Source organism: Drosophila montana, unplaced genomic scaffold, assembly GCF_035044405.1.
Source record: "Drosophila montana isolate Dmon_TW-CO22-7 unplaced genomic scaffold, ASM3504440v1 contig_3031_1, whole genome shotgun sequence".
Taxonomy (NCBI): domain Eukaryota; kingdom Metazoa; phylum Arthropoda; class Insecta; order Diptera; family Drosophilidae; genus Drosophila; species Drosophila montana.
The window spans coordinates 465,476-490,133 of NW_026997907.1; the positions used below are offsets into that span (position 1 = coordinate 465,476).

General features: G+C 39.9%; 2 protein-coding genes across 4 annotated transcripts; one reads left to right on the top strand and one right to left on the bottom strand.

Moving 5' to 3' along the window:
- Positions 1–275: 275 nt before the first annotated feature.
- On the top strand, positions 276–22,696 carry Gdap2. 3 transcript variants are annotated; one of them, XM_064685402.1, is made up of 13 exons: positions 276–521; positions 8,463–8,541; positions 8,609–8,760; positions 8,824–8,966; positions 9,048–9,180; positions 9,265–9,374; positions 10,122–10,382; positions 13,253–13,380; positions 13,459–13,559; positions 19,246–19,399; positions 19,466–19,605; positions 19,662–19,860; positions 19,935–22,696. In XM_064685402.1, exons 2-13 carry the CDS (start codon positions 8,467–8,469, stop codon positions 19,977–19,979), a joined length of 1,641 nt encoding a protein of 546 aa, XP_064541472.1. In that variant the 5' UTR covers positions 276–521; positions 8,463–8,466; the 3' UTR covers positions 19,980–22,696. The 3 variants fall into 3 exon arrangements, with proteins under 3 accessions (XP_064541472.1, XP_064541473.1, XP_064541475.1); XM_064685403.1 differs by lacking the exons at positions 276–521; positions 8,463–8,541; positions 8,609–8,760; ... (2 more) ...; positions 9,265–9,374; positions 10,122–10,382 and adding an exon at positions 13,012–13,159; XM_064685405.1 differs by lacking the exons at positions 276–521; positions 8,463–8,541; positions 8,609–8,760; ... (4 more) ...; positions 13,253–13,380; positions 13,459–13,559 and adding an exon at positions 16,488–17,122.
- On the bottom strand, positions 22,682–24,490 carry LOC135430651 (2-acylglycerol O-acyltransferase 2-A-like). The gene is made up of 6 exons (XM_064685407.1): positions 24,210–24,490; positions 24,049–24,146; positions 23,860–23,991; positions 23,452–23,793; positions 23,192–23,391; positions 22,682–23,123 (listed from the first exon to the last, which is right to left on the bottom strand). Exons 1-6 carry the CDS (start codon positions 24,336–24,338, stop codon positions 22,966–22,968), a joined length of 1,059 nt encoding a protein of 352 aa, XP_064541477.1. The 5' UTR covers positions 24,339–24,490; the 3' UTR covers positions 22,682–22,965.
- Positions 24,491–24,658: the final 168 nt, after the last annotated feature.

Here is a 24,658-nt window from a genome sequence, read left to right on the forward strand (position 1 = left end):
ACTTATAACACTGCTCGAATAGTTGTTTTTGGCATAAATATTCCAAACAGTTTTCAGGCAAATTCAAATTTGTTCACATTTGCGCGCCACATAGCCACACAGCTTTGCCAGCGGTAGCTAGACGAAGGCAATCAGCTTTTGTCATGCAGCACTTGTGTTTTGGTATTTATTTTAGACATTATCTTAAGCAACGCAACGGTCACCCTGTTTGTTCGTTTTTTAGCGCTGAATGCCTCTAGCTCCAAGAAGTCTAAGCCCGAGCTTTTAGTGTCGAACGTGAATTCGTGACGAGCGTTGGGCAGAGATAACGAGTTTACGCCAGTTAATTTGCAACACACACACACACAAAACACTAAAAACCACACACATAAACACCAACATAAAAAAAGAGTGCACAAAGTAAAGTTAAGGCAATAAAGCAACAAAAAGTGCGAAACAAACGAAGGAAAAAACAAAAGCAACTAGGCATCAAGTGCTGGGAAGTGCGTAAATTGTGAAACGAGTTGTATCCATTGAGAAAAGTGCGTAAAAATTAAGCTAAAGCATTCAAGTTTTCATTTTAACACACACACACACACACACACACACACATGCATATATATACACACTCGTAGAGTTACCTGACACACATACACACACCGCGCCTAACACTGACTGCCGCATTTTCATTTTACTCATACCCCCTCCTCCACGCACACTTCGCGTACGTGTGCCTGTGTGTAAATTTTTGATGGAGCTGGCTTTTCTTTTCGGTGTTTTCATTTTGCAAAAGTCACCAAAGCCGTTTATGTGCGTGCAGTTTTGAAGGCAATTCTTTACAAGTTCCGTTTTCTATAGATCTTTACCAATATACCAGTTACTTGTGCCTGCATTTTAGTTATACAATAGAAGTTTTGTTGGGCTCGATAGGCACAGAGCCAAAGCCGAAGCCGAAGCCACAGTAACGCACACACATACATATACAAGAATTACTGCAAAACACACATACACACACATGCATCTGTGTCGGTAACGTATCAAAACGTAACCTTCAAGGCTTGTGCAACGGTTTTGCTGTCCAATTCTGCAGCAGCCGCCGCCGCCGCCGCAGCAGCTGAAGCAGCATTGGAGATAGAGAGAGCAAAACAACAAACTAACTGTAAGTGGACGCCGTCAAAGAATGCGGCTTAAGAATGGGAGAAATGTGCAGTTATTTTAGGCTTAGCATTCAAATCTTGTCTGTTTTACGTGCAGCGCAATGCAATGGAAATAAAACGATAAAATTCTCTTAATGTAGATAAGTGTGTGTACATATATATATGTGTGTGTGTGTGGGTGCAGAACTCAGAGCCAATAGGCGAAACCCAAGGCCTAGCTTCATATTCTAGTAGCCCAGGTGGTGTATGACAGCCGCAAACATGCCCCACATACCTCAAATATACCCCGCATGACCCACATATACCACCATAACTGATTAATTGTCAGCGCTAGAGAAGCCTCTGTCCTTAACTCCCCCGCCCATACCCATACCCTGTTATTTACCATTTGCTCAATGCCATAAACGAACACTAGACTCTGTACACATGTACTTTGCACTTTGTTTATTCAATAACATATTCACCCTGTGCGCCCCGTGCACCCCGTGCACCCTGTAGCTATTCCCCGGTTGAATGCGCTTTTGCAGTTCAATTATCAAATGCTTTTAAGGTGTCCACATGTAAGTGCCAGACCTGTGGGGCATATTGATTCCTATGTAAAGATTTCTATATCATTTTCTTAATGCAAGTTTTTCACTTTTTTCCTAAGTAAAAACTTGCAACTCCTCTTTTGAGTACACTTTAAGAGGGTATACCTATACGCTTTGTTTACAGGGTATGCGAAGAGCTCAATAAGCGCTCAGATATCAAAAAGCTATTGATAACTCTATTACATTTATTATTTGTTAATATTAGGTATTGGCACAGTGGGCTTAAAATGCAATTTTTGGTAATTTAATGAGAAATAATTATATTACTTTATTCAAGCAAAATGCGAAGTCAATTTTCAAAAAGAGCTCAGTTTATTAATTCAATTATATTTCTGCGGCATATTTGTCAACTTTTGCCCACTGTGCGCATTCAATACAAATGATTGTCGTAACGATTATAATAATTATTAGTAAGCAGCTTAGCTAGGATATATGAGGAATTGACGAGTGTGCTAGGAGAAATATACAGAAGCGACTCATTTTGATATCAATTATCGGATATATGTACATGGCAAATGGGGTCAGTTCGAGCCAGACATGAATGCGTTTATAGCTTGGCCAAAATGTGTGTCTATTATTCTATAAATGCAGTCGTAAATGCAGCAATTTGAATGTGACATCATGATGATGATGATGATTATTGGATTAATCTTGTCTTTCAAAGAGAACTATACTTAACTCTCTGATTGTTTTTCGACTGGACTGTGTTTAATGATTGAAAAGAGTCGGAAACTGAAACCGAGACTGAGACCGAGCCCACAAACCGCGACGAATGACGCATTCAAAATAAATATAAACAACGAAACAACAACAACAACAGCAACAATAGTATTAACAAGAGTGGAAAAAAGAATAACAAGCACGTTTGACGTTGACGTTAAGCGTCGAAATTCGAAGATAAACAAATCGAACGCTCGCTGACTGGTACAAAAAGTTGGCATTGTCATTTGTTATGCCCATTCCCAATCCCAATCCCATACCCAATCGGAATCCGAATCCCTGCCCATGCCCAATTCCATTCCCCCGCACTCGTCATATGTCGTGGCACGTTGCTTACGTTTTCTTTTGGTCTCTCTTTATGGACTTATTTTCGGCCAGAGATCAAAAAAGGCAGCAAAGGACATACTGCCAACAGGCCGTATACGTAATATTTTGTTTCGTGCCAAGCGCAGTTACCGCATGCACACATATACCATATATATATATATATATATATATATGTGTACATATATGGGCCTGGTGGGGAAGCGGGCCAAGACCTGTTAGTATAAGTCCTTGGCAGTCCTTGGGCATGTGGGCGACAAATTTCGCATTGATTATGCAACAGTTTGGCGGATTGAGCGTGTAGTGTAAACAAAACTTCTGCAACGCGAACAAAATACAGCACAAAATGCGACAAATATCGTACAAAATACCAACTGGGGAACAGCTGCAACGAGCTGGGAGTATCTCGGGAGTATCTTGGGAGTCAACGGCACACGTAAGAGTTGGCCGAATGGAGACTGTGATCGACAGAACAGATACACTGCCTCCAGCTTGTAAATGAATATGCAAAAGCTCGATTCGAGCCTTAAAAAGTTAACATGCATGTTAATTTACTTTATAGAAAAGTAAATTTTTGATATTGTTTCATATTAACTTGTAGAAAAAGGAGACTGTGTTCGACAGAACAGATACACTGCATCCAGCTTGTAAATGAATATGAAAAAGCTCGAGACGAGCCTTCAAAAGTTAACATGCATGTTAATTTACTTTATAGAAAAGTAAATTTTTGACATTTCATATTAACTTGAAGAAAAAGGAGATTGTGAACGATAGAACAGATACACTGCCTCCAGCTTGTAAATGAATATGCAAGTGCTCGATTTTAAGCTTAAAAAATTAACATGCATGTTTAAAATTTACCTTTACTCAAGTACACTCTCGTTAACTTAAGCCGCATTCAGCGTAAGAATAGTTCGCTTAATTTAAGCAAAAGCGGTCTGAATCCATCAAAAGGTTAACATTCATGTTAAACAATTTAACAGCAAAGTAAATGAGTTTGTATTTACTTCTACAAAACAATCAATAAAAAAAAAACATGCATGTTAATGTACTTTGAAGAAAAAGTAAATTTTTAACATTGTTTTATATATACCTTGTCGAATTTTGCCGTACTCAGCATAGTTCGCTTAATTTAAGCAAAAACGGTCTGAATTCAACAAAAGGTTAACATTCATGTTAAATAATTTAAGAGCAAAGCGCAAGTTCTACTCGAGCTCGTATTTACTTCTATAATGCAGCCACTTATATAACAATTACCAATTACTGTCTGTTACTTATTAGATATACTGCGTCGCGTCATGTGCATTTTCAAGCTTATCCCTCCCCCCGTTTCCCCTCGTAATTGCAGTGAAGCAAATACATTTCAAGTTGGGAACAGTTTGACATATAACCGACAAGAACGAAGAAACGAACTGAAAAACATGGTACTGCGTTTCAGAATAATATAATTGACTGTGGCACGTCAACGTCAACAAGCCAAGGAGTAGAAGCAACAACAACAACAACTTTAACTACAACAACAACAACTTTAACTACAACAACAACAACGACTTGAACAACAACTTGAACAACAATCACATAGTCTTCCCATTAATTTGAGTCGAAAAGCAGTCGCTGGTTTATTGCGTCTGAAACTGAACCCAAAAGTGGGCTGTCCAAATGGTGGGCGTGCCATTCTTTCATATTTAATGCCTTTGCATTTTGACATTTGGCTGCGCTGCACGCGGCGTATACGTAATGTGTGCCTCAACTAGAATTTGGCTGCAACTGGGCGACTGTCCCAACTAAATCTCTGTAAAATATAAACTATTTGATGATGATGTGATCGTCTGACGTACACACAGCCGCACACACACACACACCTCTACACACACACACACGGAGGCAGCAGCGCGTTATGACCAAGTTTTTTTGTTGACGGCATTTATTTGCCTTAGGTTTTAGACAGTCGAGCGCGGCGCTTATCAAGCACACAGCCAAGCTGAGACGTAATTCATTCAAAAGTCAACACCCACACACACACACACACACACACACACCTGTAAGGAGGGGGGCGAGGGGTGGTTGCAGGCCTGTTTGGTTCAGATATCTGGCAACTACTTGGCTTTGGCTACAAAATTAGCAATTAGAATGGACAACAGCTAAAACTAAAAGCCACAACACCTGCACATACAGCTGCCCCTCGCTCTCTCCCCCTCTCTCTCTCTCTCTCTCGCATGTAAATATTTGTCAATTTAGATTTACTGCCCAGACCCGCTTGACTTGTGTACAGGGTGTGCCATGGCATAGCTGAAACTTAAACTGTAAACAAATAAATCACATCATCAACACATTATTTGGTCTTAAAATAGCCCGATAAATGGGCATATAGTATAAGGTATTATATGACTAGTAGCTGCATTTATATAGTATATTCAACAAATGCATTGCTTTGCATTCCGCTCGTCTAGTTTGTTTAGTTGTTTTATTAGTCTTTATCTTTGTAATGAGTTGCAGTTAATAAATACACAAATATATATAATCTCTTGCTTGCTTTTGGTCTGTTTTGCGCTTTAACCAGTTGCGAATTGTAAACGAATTTTTGCTGCCTCTCTCTCTCTCTCTCTCTCCTCACAAATACCTTCTTGATGAACTAACTGTGTAGCTTTTGTCAAAAACAAAAAGTTGACATTTGTGTATTCACGTCCGACACTGACGCAAATCTGCGGCTTCCGCGACTGTCAGACAGTTTTGCAAGTGCAAATATTCTGGAACTCCGAAAAATGTGTTTGCCAAGTCATCAGAATTAATAGTTCCAGGCTAGACAAGCAAATCCGTCTAGCCATGGGAAAGAAGTTACTTTTTAATTTATAATATTTACAAATCTCTAATTCACAATTAAACTTCAGAAAAAAAACCCCCCGCTATTAAATATATTTAAATACAAAGAAATATTCATCACAACTTGGGTAATTCACAATCGAGTCTAATGAATTACATAAAAGCTTAAAAGTACAATTTGTATGCAAAAGCCCTCAAAGCATTTTGGCCATAATTGGTTTATAACTTGAAACAACACAAATTAATTAATTGCGGATGTATTTGGACGCATGCTAATGTTTGTTTAGGATAAATAATAGAGTATATCTACAGGTTAACATGTGTACTCGCCTTTCACAGGGTGTTCAAAGGGGGGGTTTTATAGGGTATTACTTTAGAAGAGTTGGAAGTATAATAAGAAACCATTGCAAAGAGATCCTAACTCCATTTAAAGTCAAGCATATAAAGTATTACTTGAGGAAAAGTTATAAATATTATTAAGAACTAAGCCAAACAGATTCTTAATCCTTGTTAGACCAACTATATCCTATATATGTATATATCTAGTTATCCAACTGCCTATTCGATCTCAGGATTTTTATACCCTGAACCCATTGAAAATGGTTAAAAAGGGTATTATGTATTTGTGCAAATGTATGTAACAGGCAGAAGGAAGCATCTCCGACCCCATAAAGTATATATATTCTTGATCAGCATCAACAGCCGAGTCGATCTAGCCATGTCCGTCTGTCTGTCAAGGATCTCGGAACCTATAAGAGCTAGAGACTTGAAATTTTAGCTGTAGGTCCTCCTAGTCCCCGCGCAGAGTTTCTTTCCGATATTCGATAACTTGTCCCGTTTCCAAGTAATCAATTCAAGTAAGCAATTTCGGCAAATAATATGAGCTAGAGTTACCAAACTTGACAAGTAGCTTCTAGAATCGTATATATATATATCAAGTATCTTTCATTTTATACCTATCGCCTGTTGGAAGAAGAGGGTTCAGGGTATCCCCTAGTCGGGAGCTCCCGTTAAGTTCACATAAAACCAAAACCTTATAACAATGTGCTTAAAATACACAGCAGCTATTTTGGTTGCAATTTTCTTGGTATTCCCCCGGAATGAGAACTCGATTTCTCCGCATTACAACGCATCAGTTTTTTTTTATTGCATATTAATGTGTTGTTGGTACAGTGATGACTCGCAAAAGGGGATACTTGTAATTGACTCTGGCATTCGGGAGAAATCGTTAATTATTTTCACAACAAGCTCTTGTTTAATTTTGCGGGGTATTCAGCCAGTCGTGCAGCATCCCTCCCTCTCTCTTTCTCGCTCTCTCTTAATTGTGAATTGAAATGCAAACATTTGCAGATGAATTTATCAATGTGCATATATAAAATAAAGCTATATAGTATAGCTCCCTTATATAATGATGGCACATAAATGTGCGTTCATTGTTTGTCTTTGAGCGGGGTTTTGGGAGGGGGTGTGGGGAAGGGGGATGGGCTTTTGTTATCGGCCGCACTCGAAAAAAGCACCTTGAGCCAGATTACCGAAAAACGATTTAGGCCAGACTGCCAGAGCTGTATATACACACCAGATGCCATATACTATATATCGTATATATATATATACTATATATATACGCCTGCAGCTTTGCATGGCTGCTGTGCAAAAGTGCAAAGTTCAACCGAGAGAGAAAGAGAGAGGGAGAGCTGTCAATGTTACCTGCTGTGGCTGTGGCAATTAGAAAAGGCAGCGCGTTGCAGGCGCAGTTGTTGCACGTTGCACGTTGGCAGGTGGCAGGTGGCAGTTGGCAGGTGGCAGGCTGCAAAAGGGCTTTGGGCGCTGCGCCTTTGTTTCAGCAACTGCCATTCAACGCTTCTGACGCACATGCCATAAATAGAGCTCTTTCCAGTGCGTGGGGCAGCTGAAGCTGAGGCTGCTTTCCAGGCTCGAGATAGCTGAGACTCTCGCTCGTAAGAAATATCTTTGCCATTTGTTATATTCACAAAATGAATCGTTTGGATTTTTCATTTGTTTCGCTTGTTGTTCAGTTTATTTGTTTTTCATTTTCATCTGTTGTTTCTTTCTGTTAGTGGCAATTAGAATGCCACAACTAGTTAAACAGTTCGTTTCTGTGCCAGAACAACAACAAGTTCGTTGACGCTCGCTGACATGCTCCATTGCTGACTCACAGCGTCTGGTCTTGGTTAAATTTAGATAAGCCGAGTGTATTCATAGAGTTTGTCGTCGTCTTCGTCGCTTTCGACCAGTTTCAAGCGGTTTCAACAGCTGACAGCCAACAGGCCGTTGGCTTGGCCCACAGTTTATCGAAGTCTGTGACATATTAATTGGCAACATCTGAACTACGGTTCAGGTTCTTTAAATTTGTGCAGATTAATACAATAGAAAGGCAGCTCGCTTTGTATACCCTGTTGCCAGTTAACATATACAAATGGGGCATAGAAAGCTGTGTGAACGTAGGGAACAGACAGAGGCGGGCCAGGCACTTCAAGAGTAGGGGTATTCCCCCAACCAATATTTCCCCATAGATCATAGACGAATTCTTCTTTACCCTACAGTCCTTCAAGCTCTACAGTTTTCGGATCTCTCTAATGCTTTGCGCCTTCTTTTTGACTACCCTTCTACTTGAATGTCCTATTAAACATTATAAACTCTAGCCCTCTCTCTCTCTTTCTTTTTCTCTATGTAAGTCTCTCCCCCTTGCTCTCTCACTCTCTCGCTCTGTAGGTCTCTCTTTCACTTCACTTGAATCTAACTCCTACATTAACTCCTATTACACTCACACACACTCACATTCATTCACTCATTTTCCACTTCTCCAACCGTTTTTAATACAACCTTCATAATAATTCCCAACTCGTTATAGCGCAATGCGTCTCGACACTAACTCAAATGTGGACTTCAAAGCGTTCGACTCCAGTTCCAGTTCCAGCACCAACTCATGTGTAAGTCTTCCAATGAACCAATGTTATAGCAGAAATAATTATAATAAAGAAAAAAACATTCAATTAGCTCGTCAAATTGGATAACCTGGCCACCTGGGGTGGCTCACAGAAGACGGATACACGGCTGCCCCTAACGGATTATTCGACGCTCGGCGGACCGCGTCACAATTGCAGTCCCTTTCCCCTGTCCAAAGATGTCAACAATCGTCTGGTGATTTGGTAAGTGCTTCAGTTCAGCTCCAACCCCAATACTGTCTAGTCTAATCTCCTTTGCCTTTTCAGGGATGGCGACATGACCACACTGGAGGTGGATGCCATCACGAACAGCAGCGACGAAACCCTGACTGAAAGCAATAGCATATCGGAGCGCATTATCGCCGTTGCCGGCAATCAGCTCAAAGAGGAACTGAGCACAACCGTAAAGGGTAAGCCAGCAAATACATATATCCTCTACAGATCCTTTAACCTGATCACATTGTCTCTCTCTCTCTCCTCCTCCCCCGCAGAGTGCCGCATTGGTGATGTGCGCGTTACGCGTGGATACAATCTGCCAGCCAAGTATGTTCTGCACACTGTTGCACCCGCCTACAAGGAGAAGCTCAAGACGGCCGCCGAGAATGCGCTGCACTGTTGCTACAGGTTAGCCTCGCTATGCCGGACAATTTTCTTAAGCTTTGCTAATGCATCTCTCTCTCTCTCTCTCTCTCTTGTGATCTGGCACAGAAACGTTCTCTGCAAGGCCAAGGAGCTGAATCTGCGCACAATCGCCGTGTGCAATGTGAGTGGCAATCAGAAGACCTTTCCAGCCGATGTGGCCGCGCACATTGCCCTGCGTGAGTAACGCCAGAAATCTAGCGACTATACTGATCTAAACTGATCTGATTTGATTTGGCGTATAAATGACGTATTTATGTGATATTTGTAGAATCTTTGCTTATCTCTTGGTTAGTCATCTAGTCATTCGTTTGTCTACTCGCATGAGTTCCATTTGTAGTATCTTCTAGCCATATGTATTCTATTAATTCTAATTTTAGAGGCATTACTCAATCCCTAATTTATCTATTTCTCTAACAATCATCAGACTGTTAAATTAACAAGCCTTGAGTAATAGATTAGTTTAAGATAGAGCTCTTAGATAGAGTTCTCAATTATTTTCTCTTTACTTAGCATAGTATGCAGAGAATTTTGTACTACGAAGGCATTTTACTGGGGGCTTCTAGATAACAACCTATACAATATCTACATAAGTTTAATATTTTTATAGAAAGTGCCTAGTGCAGTTTTTGAAGTCTTCTTTCTAAGAATTCAAGCTTTAGCCTAATTATTGGCCAACTACAATTATTTTCTTAGATATTCTAAGAATTATACTCATTTAAAGCTCGTCACACAAAGAGTACGCATACTTCTATTGCATTTCGCTATAATTCCCAATCAGTTTAGGCCATACATTACCCAACTGGTTCTTACTAGCCTCCCTAGATTGTACTTTGTAGCTAAATCAATCAAATCAGCATTGTGTATAGACTCAATATCAACAATCATTTAATGCCTATCTTCCTCTACAACACACACACATGCAGGCACCATTCGCCGCTTTCTGGACAAGTTTACACAGCAGGTTGTGATACTGTGCGTCAATAGCAGCGAGCGCGGCACCTATGAGGTGCTGGCGCCGCTCTACTTCCCACGCGATCAGCTGGAGGAGCGCAGTGCGCTCTGGCAGCTGCCCAAGGATACGGGCGGCGAGCTGGGCGAGCCACAGCATCCGGATCCGGATCGACAGATACGCATCATACGCAATCCGCAGCACAGTCACAGTGTGCACATGCGTCATCGGCATGGTGAGTGCTAAAACGATGACGTGCTTGCGGGTTATCAGTTATCGTTAATCAGCTATCGGTTATCAGCTGTGTGTGTGTGTGTGTGTGTGTGTGTGTGTGTGTGTGTGTGTGTGTGTGTGTGTGTGTGTGTGTGTGCCTGTTCTTGATATCATTCGCTGTAGAGCTCAAGCCTTGGGCTCTTGCCTTTGTTTAGCCCCTCGACAGCAGCTGCCGATAATGTCGATGTCGATAAGATTAGACTACACACACACACGCATACACACACACACACACGCATACACACACACACACACTCGCGTACACATGATATATGCTTGTGCGTTTGCCGAGTTCCATTCCCATTCCCAATCCGAATCCGAGTTCGTTCAAATTGCCACCATACACACTGCTAAGGCTTCAGTTACGTTCCAAAGACACCTTCGCGTGGTCAGCCAAACGGCGAACGGCATCAATTGAACGCAATTTTCCAACGGTTTTTTTTCCATTATTTTTCACAACTGATTAAACAAGTGCGTTTCGGCTGAAACGCGCATAACAAAACAGTTTACATTTGTAAGTGATAGAATCGACACGATAATTATTAAATCTGTGACCAAAACTGGATATATGTACAATGCATAAATCTGGGTGTATAAAGTGATGTGCCAAAAGCATTTAACAGCCTTGTAAAATTCGTTAATCTGATAAAAAGTTTGGACAAAATTTGAAGCAACTCAAGCGACTGACGTCAGCAGCGCAGTTGCTCTGCGAGACCAAAAAGTGTTGCATACTTTGGGGCAGCTGCAAAAAGTGGGGGCAAAATATTGCGATTTATTCGAATAAATTTAATTTAAGTACAGATTTAAAGAGCACGACAAGCCAAGACGGAGACTATCTTTTAAATTAATCGTGATACCTATAATTCAAAAAAAAAAAATAGATATATATATAAACATTTGTTTAGTAAAGTCATAAATCATGTGAAAATAGTATCCTCAAAATTTCCCAACCTCATAATTCGGTCAAATCTCATCCAATTTTCACGAGCTTTGGCTCTTTTTTCATGGTTTGGCCACTAGATCAATCGTGCATCTAAATCTGGCAACATTATTTTAGGTCGAAATTTATGTATAAATGGTACCCTCAAATATCCCATATAGACATAGGTCTAAATTTCCCACCCCCATAACTCGGTCAAATCTCATACGATTTTCACGAGCTTTGGCTCTTTTTTCATGGTTTGGCCACTAGATCAATCGTGCATCTAAATCTGGCAACATTATTTTTTGTCGAAATGCATGTAATAATGGTTCTCTCAAATATCCTATGTATATAGCCATATTTCTAAATTTCCCACCCCCATAACTCGGTCAAATCTCATCCGATTTTCACGAGCTTTGGCTCTTTTTTCATGGTTTGGCCTCTAGATCAATCGTGCATCTAAATCGGACAACATTATTTTTGGACGAAATTCATGTATTAATGGTGCCCTCAAATATCCCATATAGACATAGGTCTAAATTTCCCACCCCCATAACTCGGTCAAATCTCATCCGATTTTCACGAACTTTGACTCTTTTTTCATGGTTTGGCCTCTAGATCAATCGTGCATCTAAATCAGGCAACATTATTTTTCCCTCAAATATCCTATATAGACATAGGTCATATGTAAATTTACAATGCAACTCTAGATCCAACTCTAGAAAACGAATCACAAATTAGAAACCTTCAAACATGAATATCTATTCACCTTTGACAAAGTTCTGTTAGCTTAAGACGAGTGAGCGCACTTGAAAGTTTGGTCGAAATTTTATTTAAATTTTGGGAAGTTATTTTTCAAAAAAAAAAGTAAACAGCTCAGACAATACTTTAGGAGAGCATTTTGTAAGTTTGATAACAGCAACTGATGACAACTATGATAAAATTTACTCTTAGAATTTTTGCAATCAAAAAAAGGACAGATGGGAAAAACAATAACTCCTTTTCTTCAAAATAAGAGTACCTTTAAATGCTGGAATCAATGTAGACTATAATCTTTAAACGAATATCTCCCATTTTATGTAAATCGTTTGAGCTTTTAGTTTAGTTATAGAGAAGTTAAACTTTTCGTAGTTCAAAGTTTTCTTGCTGAACTTCTCTCTTTTGCTCTCTCTCTCTGAGCAGCAGCCACAATTGGATAACTGGGCAGGCTCTACGCCGTGCTGCTTGGCAGGCGCACGTAACGCAAGTTTATCAAAAGAATTCATAGTCAAACATTTAAATTAACTGTGCGGCTTATCTGCGACAGTTAGTTAAGACGAGTGTCAGCCGTGTTTCTAGCGGATGCTGTTGTTGTAGTTGTTGCCAATTCTATTGCTGCTGTTTTTCTTGTTGTGGCTGTTTTTCTTGTTGTGGCTGCTGTCGTCTTCGTTTTGGCCCACTTAAATCATGTCAACGTTTAAAAAACAACGCAACTCGCTTATCGCCAGATTTGACGCCAACTCGCCCTCCCTCTAAGCGAAGGGGGGCCGCCTCCTTTCAGCTGACTGCTTTTACGCTGCTCGCATCGCAGTCGACGTCGACGCAGCTAACAAAAGCGGCGTCCCAAAGCTGTCGGCGCCGACGTCGCTTTCAGTTGATATCAAATTACGCAGCGCTGAAGTTGGGGGCAGCACAACAAAAGCCGATCAAGGCATTGAGGCTAAGCTTTGATAACTGATAATAGATCCAACTGATAATAGATCCAACTGATTATAGATCCAACTGATAATAGATCCAAACAAAAACAAACATGATAAACAACTCATTCGAGTTCTCATGTAAATTAATTGGCTTATACAAAAGTATCAATACACCTTATACTAAACTTCTCTCTCTCTCTCTCTCTCTCCCGCTCTCCCGCTCTCCCACAGCTGACGACGATTCAGACGTTAGTCCACACGACATGGAGGGCAACAGCTCGGATCTGGAGTATGGCGCTCGGGACATGAATGGCCTCAGTCTCAATTCCTACAGCAGCGGACTGCAGGCACAGCTACAGGTGCGTAACGATTTTCACTCTTTCTCTCCTTTTTTCTCATACTAAACATAATTTTCTTGCTCTTTCACACACACACAGCGCGATCTGGACAGGCAGCATTTGCTGAGCGATCGACCCAGAACTGGTGTCTATGAGAGGGTCGTTGCCGAGGGCATTGAAGGCATGGAGCATCAAGAGAGGTGAGTGTTAGCCAGAGAGAAGAAGAGAGAGATAGAGAGAAGAAGAGAGAGATAGAGAGAGAAGAAGAGAGAGAGATATGCAGATTGTGTGGGAGAGATAGAGAGCGGGGGGAAAGTGAGAGAGAGAAAGAGGGGAAAGTGAGAGATAGAGAGAGATGAGAGACTGACTAAGAAAGAGCGAGAGAGTAAGAGAGAGCGAGAGAGAGTGTGTGTGTGCTAAAGGAGACAGCTCCTAACTCAAGTGAAACATGTTTATAAAGAGGAGAAAGCTTCTAACCCTATCTAATTTATTGTTTATTATTATTATTATTAATCATTACTAATAGCTAAAAAAAACCATAAGCATGGGCATAGTCTTCCGTAAAGACATCCATCCAAGACTTGTCTAAAGCTTGGCCTAGGATCCTATTGGCTTAGTTCCCGACTGAGTCTATCCTTATCCTTATTTGCCAATAATTCAAACAGACAAAAAAGGAAACTAGAAAATTATCAACAGATATTTACAACGAAAATGTCTGCTTTTACACAATTACATTAACTTTAAAAGAATCTCCATTTTTAGACACATTTCCCCACAAATGTTCCCTAGACTAACTACTCGAGTATCAAATCAGTATCATATTATATTCCGAGCTGGGAGCCTCAAGAATAGATCGTAATATGAGTTTTCTGCATGTTGTTTATGTGCAATCCCCTTGTTGTTATTATTATTGTTTCCTCTGTCTTCAATGTGTCAAGAGAATCAGGTAAACAGTCGGCTGGTCATATCGAGTCGACATCAGGTGTCCGCTTGCGTCATTAAATACGTTCAAATTGGCCTTTTATTTCTAACTGGGCCCCGTCTGCAGTTCATAAAAATGCCCTTAGTTGGCCACATAAACACATTTGGTTTTTGTTCGTAATATCATTCGTAATACTCTTAAATAAATAGAATTCGTGTATTTAGTGTGCGCGTGCCGGAAATATCTTAAACGTCTGACAAATGACTTCTTTGACCGGGCTTTCCTTCGAACCAGCCTGCCTGCCTGCCTTTGGATGCCCCACCCCCCAAACCCCCCTCTACCACCACTCCACTGCCTGGCATTTGTGTGCCTATGCAAATTTTAGAGGACATTGGCACGCGAACAAGTATCGTGGAATTGTAGTCCATTCCCCTTCCTAACAAAACCCCTTTTTCCGCAATCGCACTTTCTTGAGCCTCTGACGTCATATTCCTTCGGTCTGTCGACGTCATCGTTTGCATGACCAAACTCAAATACCAAATATCATTTATATTTTTGTTCACACTTGCTAAATATAACTAGCTAAAAATACATGCCCACCCAACTGGGCATTGCAACCCTTGGAACTCGGCTCAACTCCCAACTCTATAGATACTAAATAGTTAAATCACAAATAATAAAATTCACTTGAGAACTTGTCTATAAATAGCACAAGTTCCTATTAACAAGATATTTTCGTACTTCTTTCTTATCAAATAATCATATTTGAGTTAGAAACTGCCCTCGTAAAAGTTTGCGTTGACCTTAGCCTTTAACTTTATTGCGCCGCGATTTGCATTTCGCACTACATATTCCGAGCCCAAAACGAATCCAAGACCAATCCGGAGTATGCATAACAAATAGTGAAAAAAACAAAAACAAACAAGAAACAAAAAAAAACAACCAAATGATGCATAAAATTAAATAACTTTTGGCTTTTCAAGTTGAAATTCAGCATTGCGAGTTGTCACTGTCCAAATGCGTGCACATTTTTTTCTTCTCCCCCGTCAACTCAATTATGGGCCACACAATTAACAGCAACGCTCCCTTCCCCTCTGTGGGGAGCTCCCCCTCCCCTGCCCCCTCCTCCCCTGCCCCCTCCTCCCCTCCCCACCTGACTGCAGATGTAATTAGCACACGAAATGTTGCAGTTCGTTGAATGCAACCGCACACATTTTGTTCGATTTGTTCAATTCGTATCGTGTGTCATCGCATTTGTTATCCATTTAAATCTTAAATTAATGTTAATAAATTTATAACAAATAAGTAATACGCATATATATTCATGTAAACAGGCCAGGCATTCGGGCGGCTTCGTCCGGATCAAAGCATTTGGGCGGGTTCACATTTGCTCGCCTGTTTACAGCCTGTAAATCGCAAAATAAGCATGGGCATATTTGAATATATATCTGCTAAATCCAAAATAAAATTAATCTCATCTGTTTCTGGACTAACAAAATTCCTCTACAGAGATTTATAAATGTCCAAATACATTAATATAAGAGCCTAAATACTTTTAAGCTGTCCGCAGGGTATCTGCCAGTCGAGCACTCTCGCCCAACACATGCTCTCTGCTTTATGGCTCGCCTGTTTGTTATTTGCTTTGTTTTAAATGAAAATTGCGCATACGTCACGTGGGCGCTGTCCGAAAAAAAAGTGGTACACCAAAAAAACAAGAAAAAGAAAATTTAACTGTTTTTCAACTGATTTGTTGGCATTTGCATTATGCGATTGGCGGCTGTCAGGCAATCGGGCAGAGAGGCAGGCAGGCAGGCAGTCAGTCAGTCGGCCAGTCAATCAATCAGGCCGTCCGTCAATCAGTCAGTTAGTCCATGGCGTGTCCTTGGATAGTTGCCTGTGCTCCCGCAACTGTTATTGTTGTTGTTGTTGCTGTTGATGTCATTGTACAGCTGCAAAGGCGCAGTCGCCGCAGAGAGCTGCAGAGAGAGAGCATACAACTGCGAGAGAGCGTGGGAGTGTAAGAGCGAGAGCGAACGTGTGTGCACTTCCTGCTGTGTGCGTCTCTTGGGGTACACAAGTCTGCGTACGTTTCGTAGCTGAGAGCTGGCGAGAGAGAGAGAGAGAGAGAGAGCGCGCGCGGGCAGAGCGTGTTTTGGCTTTTGGTAAGCATTGAAGAGCTGCCCTGCCGCCGTTCAGTCGAGAAACGCAGCTCGTTTCATATGGTCGTGTGTGCTCTGAATACGGTTCGAATAGTTTGGCCAACTGATTTATATAAACTCAATACAATATATACACAAGCATAATATCCATCTATATATATATATATTGTAAATTTTTCGGTTCATAAGTAAATCATTTCACGCGGCTTCCGTACGCAACGCAAAAGTCTGGCAAAAGTAGCTGCCACAATTTGAATAAATATTGAGAATTCTATTAATAAAAACAAAAAAAAAAAAACTGAAACGTAATTGAAAGACTCGAAACGTCTGCGCCATTTGCGTCAATTGATGAGAAATTGCACTAGGCAAAAAATAGGCGAAATTCCATAAAGTTTCGTTCGTTTCACGTTTCGCTCGATCGATAAAACTGTAAAAGGCGAGCACAACATTGTAATTGAACAACAACTAGAAGCTAAAGCACAGCAGCTGAACAGCAACAACAAATAACAACAACACACAACCAACCAACCAACCAACCACCCACCTAACCAAGCCAACCCGACCCGACAGCTATGACAATGCTCGAGGGCATGACGTCCATAGACTTGGGCTCCAGTCCCATGCAGGAGACCACCGGGGATATTATCGCAGCCGATGAGCTCATGGAGACGCCGGAGGAGAGGTAAACATTGACCAAAGAAATCAATTGAAACACTGTCGTTGTCAGTCGCTGATTGAAGCACCACCCACCCACAAGCCAGAGAATCAGCCCACAGTGAAACCTCTTTGCCGATGACGTTTGACATTTCTTTCTTACCAATTATGTGTGCGCTTTTAATTGCGTGACGTCATTTTCACTTCAGTCAAGTGTATGACTCGAGCTCGACTCGACTCGACTCGACTTGATTATGGCTCATAACTTCAACTAGTTGTCGTCTATTTATAGCGCCCGATATGCCAATTGAGCATAACTGTCGTGACTGCCAATAGAGTCCTTTACAGCTCGACAGCTCATCAGTAGTCATGCATTATTGAAACCACGTTCACTCGCGACCCTGGGAATCAGAATGGGAATGGGAATGGGAAGGGGAATGCTACGCCTGGTCCCACTTTACCTACATGCCTGTCAATTCAAACTGAACAATATGCATGCAATTTACGGGAGGGTTTGACGAGGTATATTTACCAGGGTTACAGTAGTAACTGGGCAAGGTGTCTTCAATGTCTTATGAACCATGAACATGAAGCTTTTAAGTTCCCTTTTAGCCAGACAAATTGTACTTGCCATATATCATTTAGTTAGGTTATTTTTAGGCAGCTTTCACTGTAGCTACTAAAAGTGATACCAAATGCACAGTTGCTTGTTCAAATAACTGAGCCATAAAACTGCATTTTAATGTTACTCATTTTCAAAATTAACTACAAAAACAACAACAATAAATGCGAATAATTTTCACACGCGACTTGTTAGTACATAAATATACTTAGTATAGTTATTAGAGAGTATAGCATATATATATTTGATGTGTATATATATGTGAGATGTATCTTATTTGCACGCTGCGTCGCAATGCGTCACATTCGTTTTATAAGGGGGCACTCTTTTATCTTAATCTGCTTTGGGGATGCGTTGCAGATGCTGTCTCCGGGCTTATCGGGTTTACGGCATATCACTTGCTCAGCTGCTACCGGAGTTACGTTCACTTGCGTCACTTTGCACCAAGCCAAAACAGACACACACACACACGCACACACACACACCTACAAAAAGTTAGTGAGGCGTGTGCCAGTAACCAATTCGAAACTGGTTAATTAACACCAACATTTGCCACCTGGATTTATATCGAAGTCAACGATTCACTAAATGACTCAGTCAGGCGTTCTACACAGAGCACAAGATCAACATTTTAGCTCAAAAACAATTAAACTGCATGGAAAATTTAAGGAATTTTGTTAAAAAAAAAGAATGCTTTAATTGCGAGATATATTTAGATATAGATCCCAAATCAAAATCACAACTTTCGCTTAATTTTTACAAATTCTCCCACAAGCTGCTGTTAACAGGGGGTAAATCTGTTCTCTGGGCACAGTTTACCTTAAGTTCCAAGTTGATGAACAGTTGCCTGTGCACTGCTGAAGCTGTTCTAGGCTTCACATAACTGTTACTGTTAAGTTTTAAAATGAGAACAAATGGTCCTAGCTTCTGTTCATAATTTAAGCTGCTGTTAGCAGTGCCCATTTAAATGTATGTTTGTTGAAATGTTAAACAGTCTGTTTATTTGTTCTCAACAGCTGTAATTTCCCCCTATATACACAAAGTTCCCTACTTTTTGACAGATAAAATAATATTTATATATATTCTACTTCACTTTTTAATTGCGTTGCTCGCTTTTTATCGCTCAAATATTTGCGCTCATTTTAGCACAATAATAATAAAGCTAAAGCCCCAACTAACTCATATCCAGGTACATGTGTCGTACAGCCCCTAAACCTGGTACACACCTTTTCAAGAGATTTATAATATGAATGTGTTGCGAATTTTAAGCGGACGGCAAGGTAAACACAATTACGACTACTGCAAATACTCGTGCCCGTCAGCTACCGAATCAGTTGACTAACAGTTAGCTAAACAATAAACTTTTAAGCTGGCCAACACGTCGTATACGCATTTTTAAGCTTAGCCATAAGCCATTAGCACCTCTGAGTGGGATCAATAACAAGTTGACTTAATTCCATTTACCTATACAAATCTATATCTACCTACAATATAAATACTTTTCCCTTCCTCTCCCTCTCCCTTTACAGATACGAACGCCTGCTGCAGCGCGCACAAGTTGAGGATTTGAACGAGGTATCTGGCATCGGTTGTCTATATCAGAGCGGTGTGGATCGTCTGGGACGACCCGTGATTGTGTTCTGCGGCAAATGGTTTCCAGCACACAATCTTGACCTGGAGAAGGTAAGGATAACATACTCTATATAACTCTGAGAGTAACAACTGATAATTGAAATATGCTTTTTGCAGGCGCTGTTATATCTGATAAAGCTGCTCGATCCGATTGTCAAGGGCGACTATGTCATTGCCTACTTCCATACACTCACATCCACAAACAACTATCCATCGCTGCACTGGCTGCGCGAGGTCTACAGTGTCTTGCCATATAAGTAAGGTCCACTTACTTAACTCTCAACTCTTAACTAAATCTTCGACTAATCCACAGATACAAGAAGAATCTGAAGGCCTTCTATATTGTGCATCCCACGTTCTGGACTAAAATGATGACCTGGTGGTTCACCACATTCATGGCGCCCGCCATTAAGGCCAAGGTGCACTCGCTGCCCGGCGTCGAGCACCTGTATTCGGCCATAACAAAGGATCAGCTGGAAATACCCGCCTATATAACCGAATACGATATGGCGGTGCGTACTTAACACCTCTTAAAAACATCCTCTATAACTTGTATTTAATTATATTTGCATTTTTTGCTTTATAGACCAATGGCCTGCATTATTTCAATCCCGTGCCGACTGCCTCGTAGATGGCGGCCATTGTGGCTGTCTAGACAGCTCTAACCACCACAAATATATAGTTATACAGGACATATATACACTAATACACATACACCTACACATACATCGACACACATATACATATATACAGAGAAAGGTATATTGAAATTTTGTATAAATTTTATAGAATTGTACTCTTGTTTTCCCCATTTTTTTTTAATTGTAAGTCGAAAGTTTTGTTTTATTGTTGACAAAATAGATTTTGTGTAGGTTTAAAGTTAAAACTAACCAAAAATGGAACGCGAGCTGATCATGTGTAGAACTAGAAGATATATTGACGATATATATGTATATATACAAATATATACTGTAATCCGAAAAAGGCAAGAACAAAGGAAATCCGCAACCTGATAGCTAAATTAAAATGTAATCCCAACAAAAAATACATCATGAAATTCAAAAAAAAAGGCTACAAAATTTTGTTAATTGAGAATTCGATTAGAGAGAAACTGTAGTTAATCAAAAATGAAGACAAGAATTAAATGCAATTGTATTACGGCCCGTGTGCTAACAGTTAGTACATATGCTAACTCTTAACTAAGAAAACAAATACGTACATACTATAAATTCAATTGTAATTATACAAAAGGAATCTAATTACCAGATTATATATATATATATATATATACATATATTAAATATACACACTAAAAACCAAAAAAAATATATATAAATAAATAAAGTAAACAAAATATATATATAGATATTTGTTGCAATCAATAAAACCGAAAAGAAATCCCAACAAAATGCATAATATATTTGAAAATTGTTTAAAATGGAGTCTTTTGTAGATACAAACTTATAAAATGAACAAATCTAATGAAATTAACTAAAACTAGATTAGAGCTCACCGCAATTGAAACACCAACTAAAAGAAGAACAACCTAACGATTTCAAAATGTTCAATGTTAAATGGTTTAAGCTAAAACACACACACACACACACACACACACACACACACACACCTTGTTAATCTTCCATGCACCTTTGCGCTCAAAAACAAAAAACCAAAAAAAGTCCATCAAACTAACAAATTACTTAACGTTTTTTCTCGACTTAACTAAAGCACAATGCCACCATTTTTGAGATTGGTAAAAAAAAAGAAAAAAGATAATATATATATGTAAAGAATTCGTATCTTAGTGTAGTTAATGGATAAACCTTTTTCAATTGGGGCAAAAATTGGCGCAATGAACGACAACCGAACCGAATCAATTCTAGAATGCTGAAAACTGAGAAAACAAAATCAAGGCGACAAAATATAATTATTATTAATTAAACTAGCACAAACAATTACAAGACAAAGGAAAAACACCAAATCAAGCAAGCAAAACATTTAATAGGAAAACCAAAAAATATAAAGCAAAAAATGCACTCAGGGATTGATTTAAAAAGCAACCAAAAAAATATATATATAACAAATATTTAGATAAAAGAAGTACGCTTTTTGGAAGCACAGCAAAAATATCGTAAACCTTTTGCAAATTCGGCTGCCTGGCTAGTACCTAAAACGTAGAAATAATTGAGATAATTTAAAGAGAGAGAGAGAGAGCTAGCATTTAATTGATATGAGAATTAGCAAATGTTTTTAGGCTCTTTTATCAATTAGAAAACTGTTAACTCATCCATCATCATAAACAAAACAAAAAATCTATGCCAAAAGCGAACTTAAACATTTTGTATTGCTAAATTAACTAAATTGTATTTATCTAGTTGGAATGTGCAGCAATTAAATTGCTTCTAATACAGAATATATATACATAAATATATATATATATATTTATATTTTTGTCACTAACGCACACACACGCGCATAACTAGATCCCAATCATATATATATATAGATATATATAAAGAAAGTGAGTTAATATAAGTGCGAAATATTCGACTAGCTGCAATCCTTTTAACTACTACGACTACAGACTCTAAGCAAAAGCCCACAGAATATTATTTTTACTACAATATTACAAAGATAATCATATACATAGAAAAGTAATTGAGATATTGTTGTTATAATGCTAAAAATCGAGAGATTTGACAGCAATGCATTTTGTAGGTAAAGCATCCAGAATTTGGTATTCAGAATTCGTAGTCACATTAACTCGAGATTTAAGCCATATCCAGAACCCAACTATGCCAAGTGTTCCTTCTGAAATTGTATTTTTCGGAATTTCCTATTCGCTGTTTCTAGGTATTTGTAGATAATTTATATAATTTAGTAATGAAGCCAACTAACTAGGAGAATTTCTATAGTTTATTCTTTATTTGATTTGATTTCGATCCCGCACTTTTGCTTTTTAGTAAATACCCTTTATGAACGGTGATTTGTTGCTAAAGAGAAATTAAATTAATTGTACCTTACTCGAAAATTCTGCGATTGAATTTAGTGTAGCATAATATTGTATTTTTAAAATTCCTTATACATAGTTGTTAAACCAAAATTCTATATAGTATATACAAATGAAAAAAACAAAGTTAATGAACAAAGAAAAAAAAACCAAAAATGGATTCAAGATCATGGCACAAAACGCAAAAATGCAAAAATTTAGTTAAGTTTTCCAATATGAAATTCGAATCCTCCTTTTCTTTTTGTATATAATATTTATGTACGAAGCAACAAATTTAATTGGTAAATTAATAATAATAATTAATTAATAAAAAGAACATACGCTTTCGTTACAATTAACCAACTAACCTTTTTTATTGCATACAATTAACTAAACGCTAAACATAGATAAATGCTTATATGTAATTGTATTTAGTTTAATCACTTAACATCACGTTTGCTTTGTTTATTTTCATTTTGAATTAAAAGCCCGGCAATATTACGCTCCAAGGCATTTGAAAAGTAACGCCTCGAGCTTTAAGTGTGACCGAATTTGATTGCGTTGTAAATACCAATGTGGCACTTTTGTGGGCGAGTTGGCAGCCCCGCCAAACAGTTGTTCCGTGTGTTTAGTGTATTACAAGTTGTGTTTTTGTGGCGTTCGGCATATATTTATCTTTATACTGATCAAACATGCGCTCCAAGGCCTCCATTACCTTGCCGTGCAACTCATCCACATACGCCGGATCCGGCTGTGCGCTCTGGACCACATCAATTGGCGCGCCAACTAAAGCAATGAACCAGTTCGCATTAGAAATCGAGATCGAATGTATTTAAACCAAGTTCGGCACTTACCAACTTGCACGATGGGTCGACGGTAGGGCACAAAGCCGAAAGTATAGTTGAAGAAGCCCCGACCCACGGGGATTAGCGGCGATATGCCCGTCAGCTTCTTGACCATTGTCTGCAGCCGGCGCAGCAGCGAGTCTGGCGGATTGTTCACCTGATCGAAGATGTCGACTTCTCCAAAGGAAATGGTGGGCACAATCGAGGAGCTGTTCATGGGAGAGAGTGCTGTAAATGTGCTGGCACTTATCGCAGTCACCCGAACTCACCCCGTGCGTATGGCCATCTTAACGAAGCCCTTGCGATTCTTTAGCGTCAGAATGTATTTGCCGGGATGCGAATCGAGCGCCTCTTGGGCGCCGCCAACCAAAATGGCCACAGCGTTGGATGTGAAGCCATCGCGATTGTCCGAATGCTTCGGGTCATTGGACTTTGTCAGATAATAGACCAACGATTCCTTGGACACGGACACCAAGCCCCACCAGCGCAGCAAATCCCGCAGAAAGGGTATCACGAAATGCTGATCGAGTGTCCCCACCTTGGGACGCACCTGGGGGAAGTGCTTCAGCCAAAGGCTAATGTCCAGGCCCATATTGATGCAAATGCCGGTGCTAATTGTTGGTAAGCAATAAGTACACATTTATATAGCTGATAAGATATCTGCGTGTAGTTGTTACCCAAGAATGCCGTGTGGAAAGCTGGCCAATATATAGTTTCTATTGGGCGGCAGGTCGGCCGTCTTCACCAATTGAACGGGAAAATAATTACGATATATGCGGTACAGACAGTTCGTGCGGTTCAGCATCCAGCTAGAGAAAGTCAAGGGAATTAGTGGGAGGGAGGGAGGGGAGCGGGGGGAGACATACCCATTGCCGTCCATGGCAGAGTAGGTGCGTTTGTGCTCGATGTATATGTAGGCCGTATAGATCACCAGAAGAGTGCGTATGATAAAGCCGCCAAAGTACTGCAAAGTAGGCAGATATACACAGTGAAAACTGGCTCTTAACGGACAGCTCCTTCTACTTACCAGCAGCAGCGCCATGGTCAGAAATGAAGTCAGCGGCAGCGTGAAGAAGAACAGGGTAAAGAGTCCCGTGACCAAAGTCTCCAAGCGACGCTTGGGCGGCACTTTGACGGGCGCCCATTCGATCTTCATGTTGTAGAGCAGTTGAGTAGATGCGGCGGAACTTGGGCACAGGCAAGCGTCTGAGTTGAAGACCCTTCGGCGACTGAACTGTGCCAGCAATGCCCACCAATGCGTTCTTATCCTTATCGCTAGCAACGTTGAAAATCGCTGTTAACATTTTAAGAAGCAATTTCAGTGATTAGTTAGCGATAAGTTGGCAGTTGATAAAGAAAGGCAGCCCGCATGCCGGGCACACAAATATTTCGCTTCTACTATCTATCGTAGAGGACATTTTACATGTGTTTACAGTGTTTTATTGTTTGGAAACGTGTTCGATTAGCAAAGCCTTA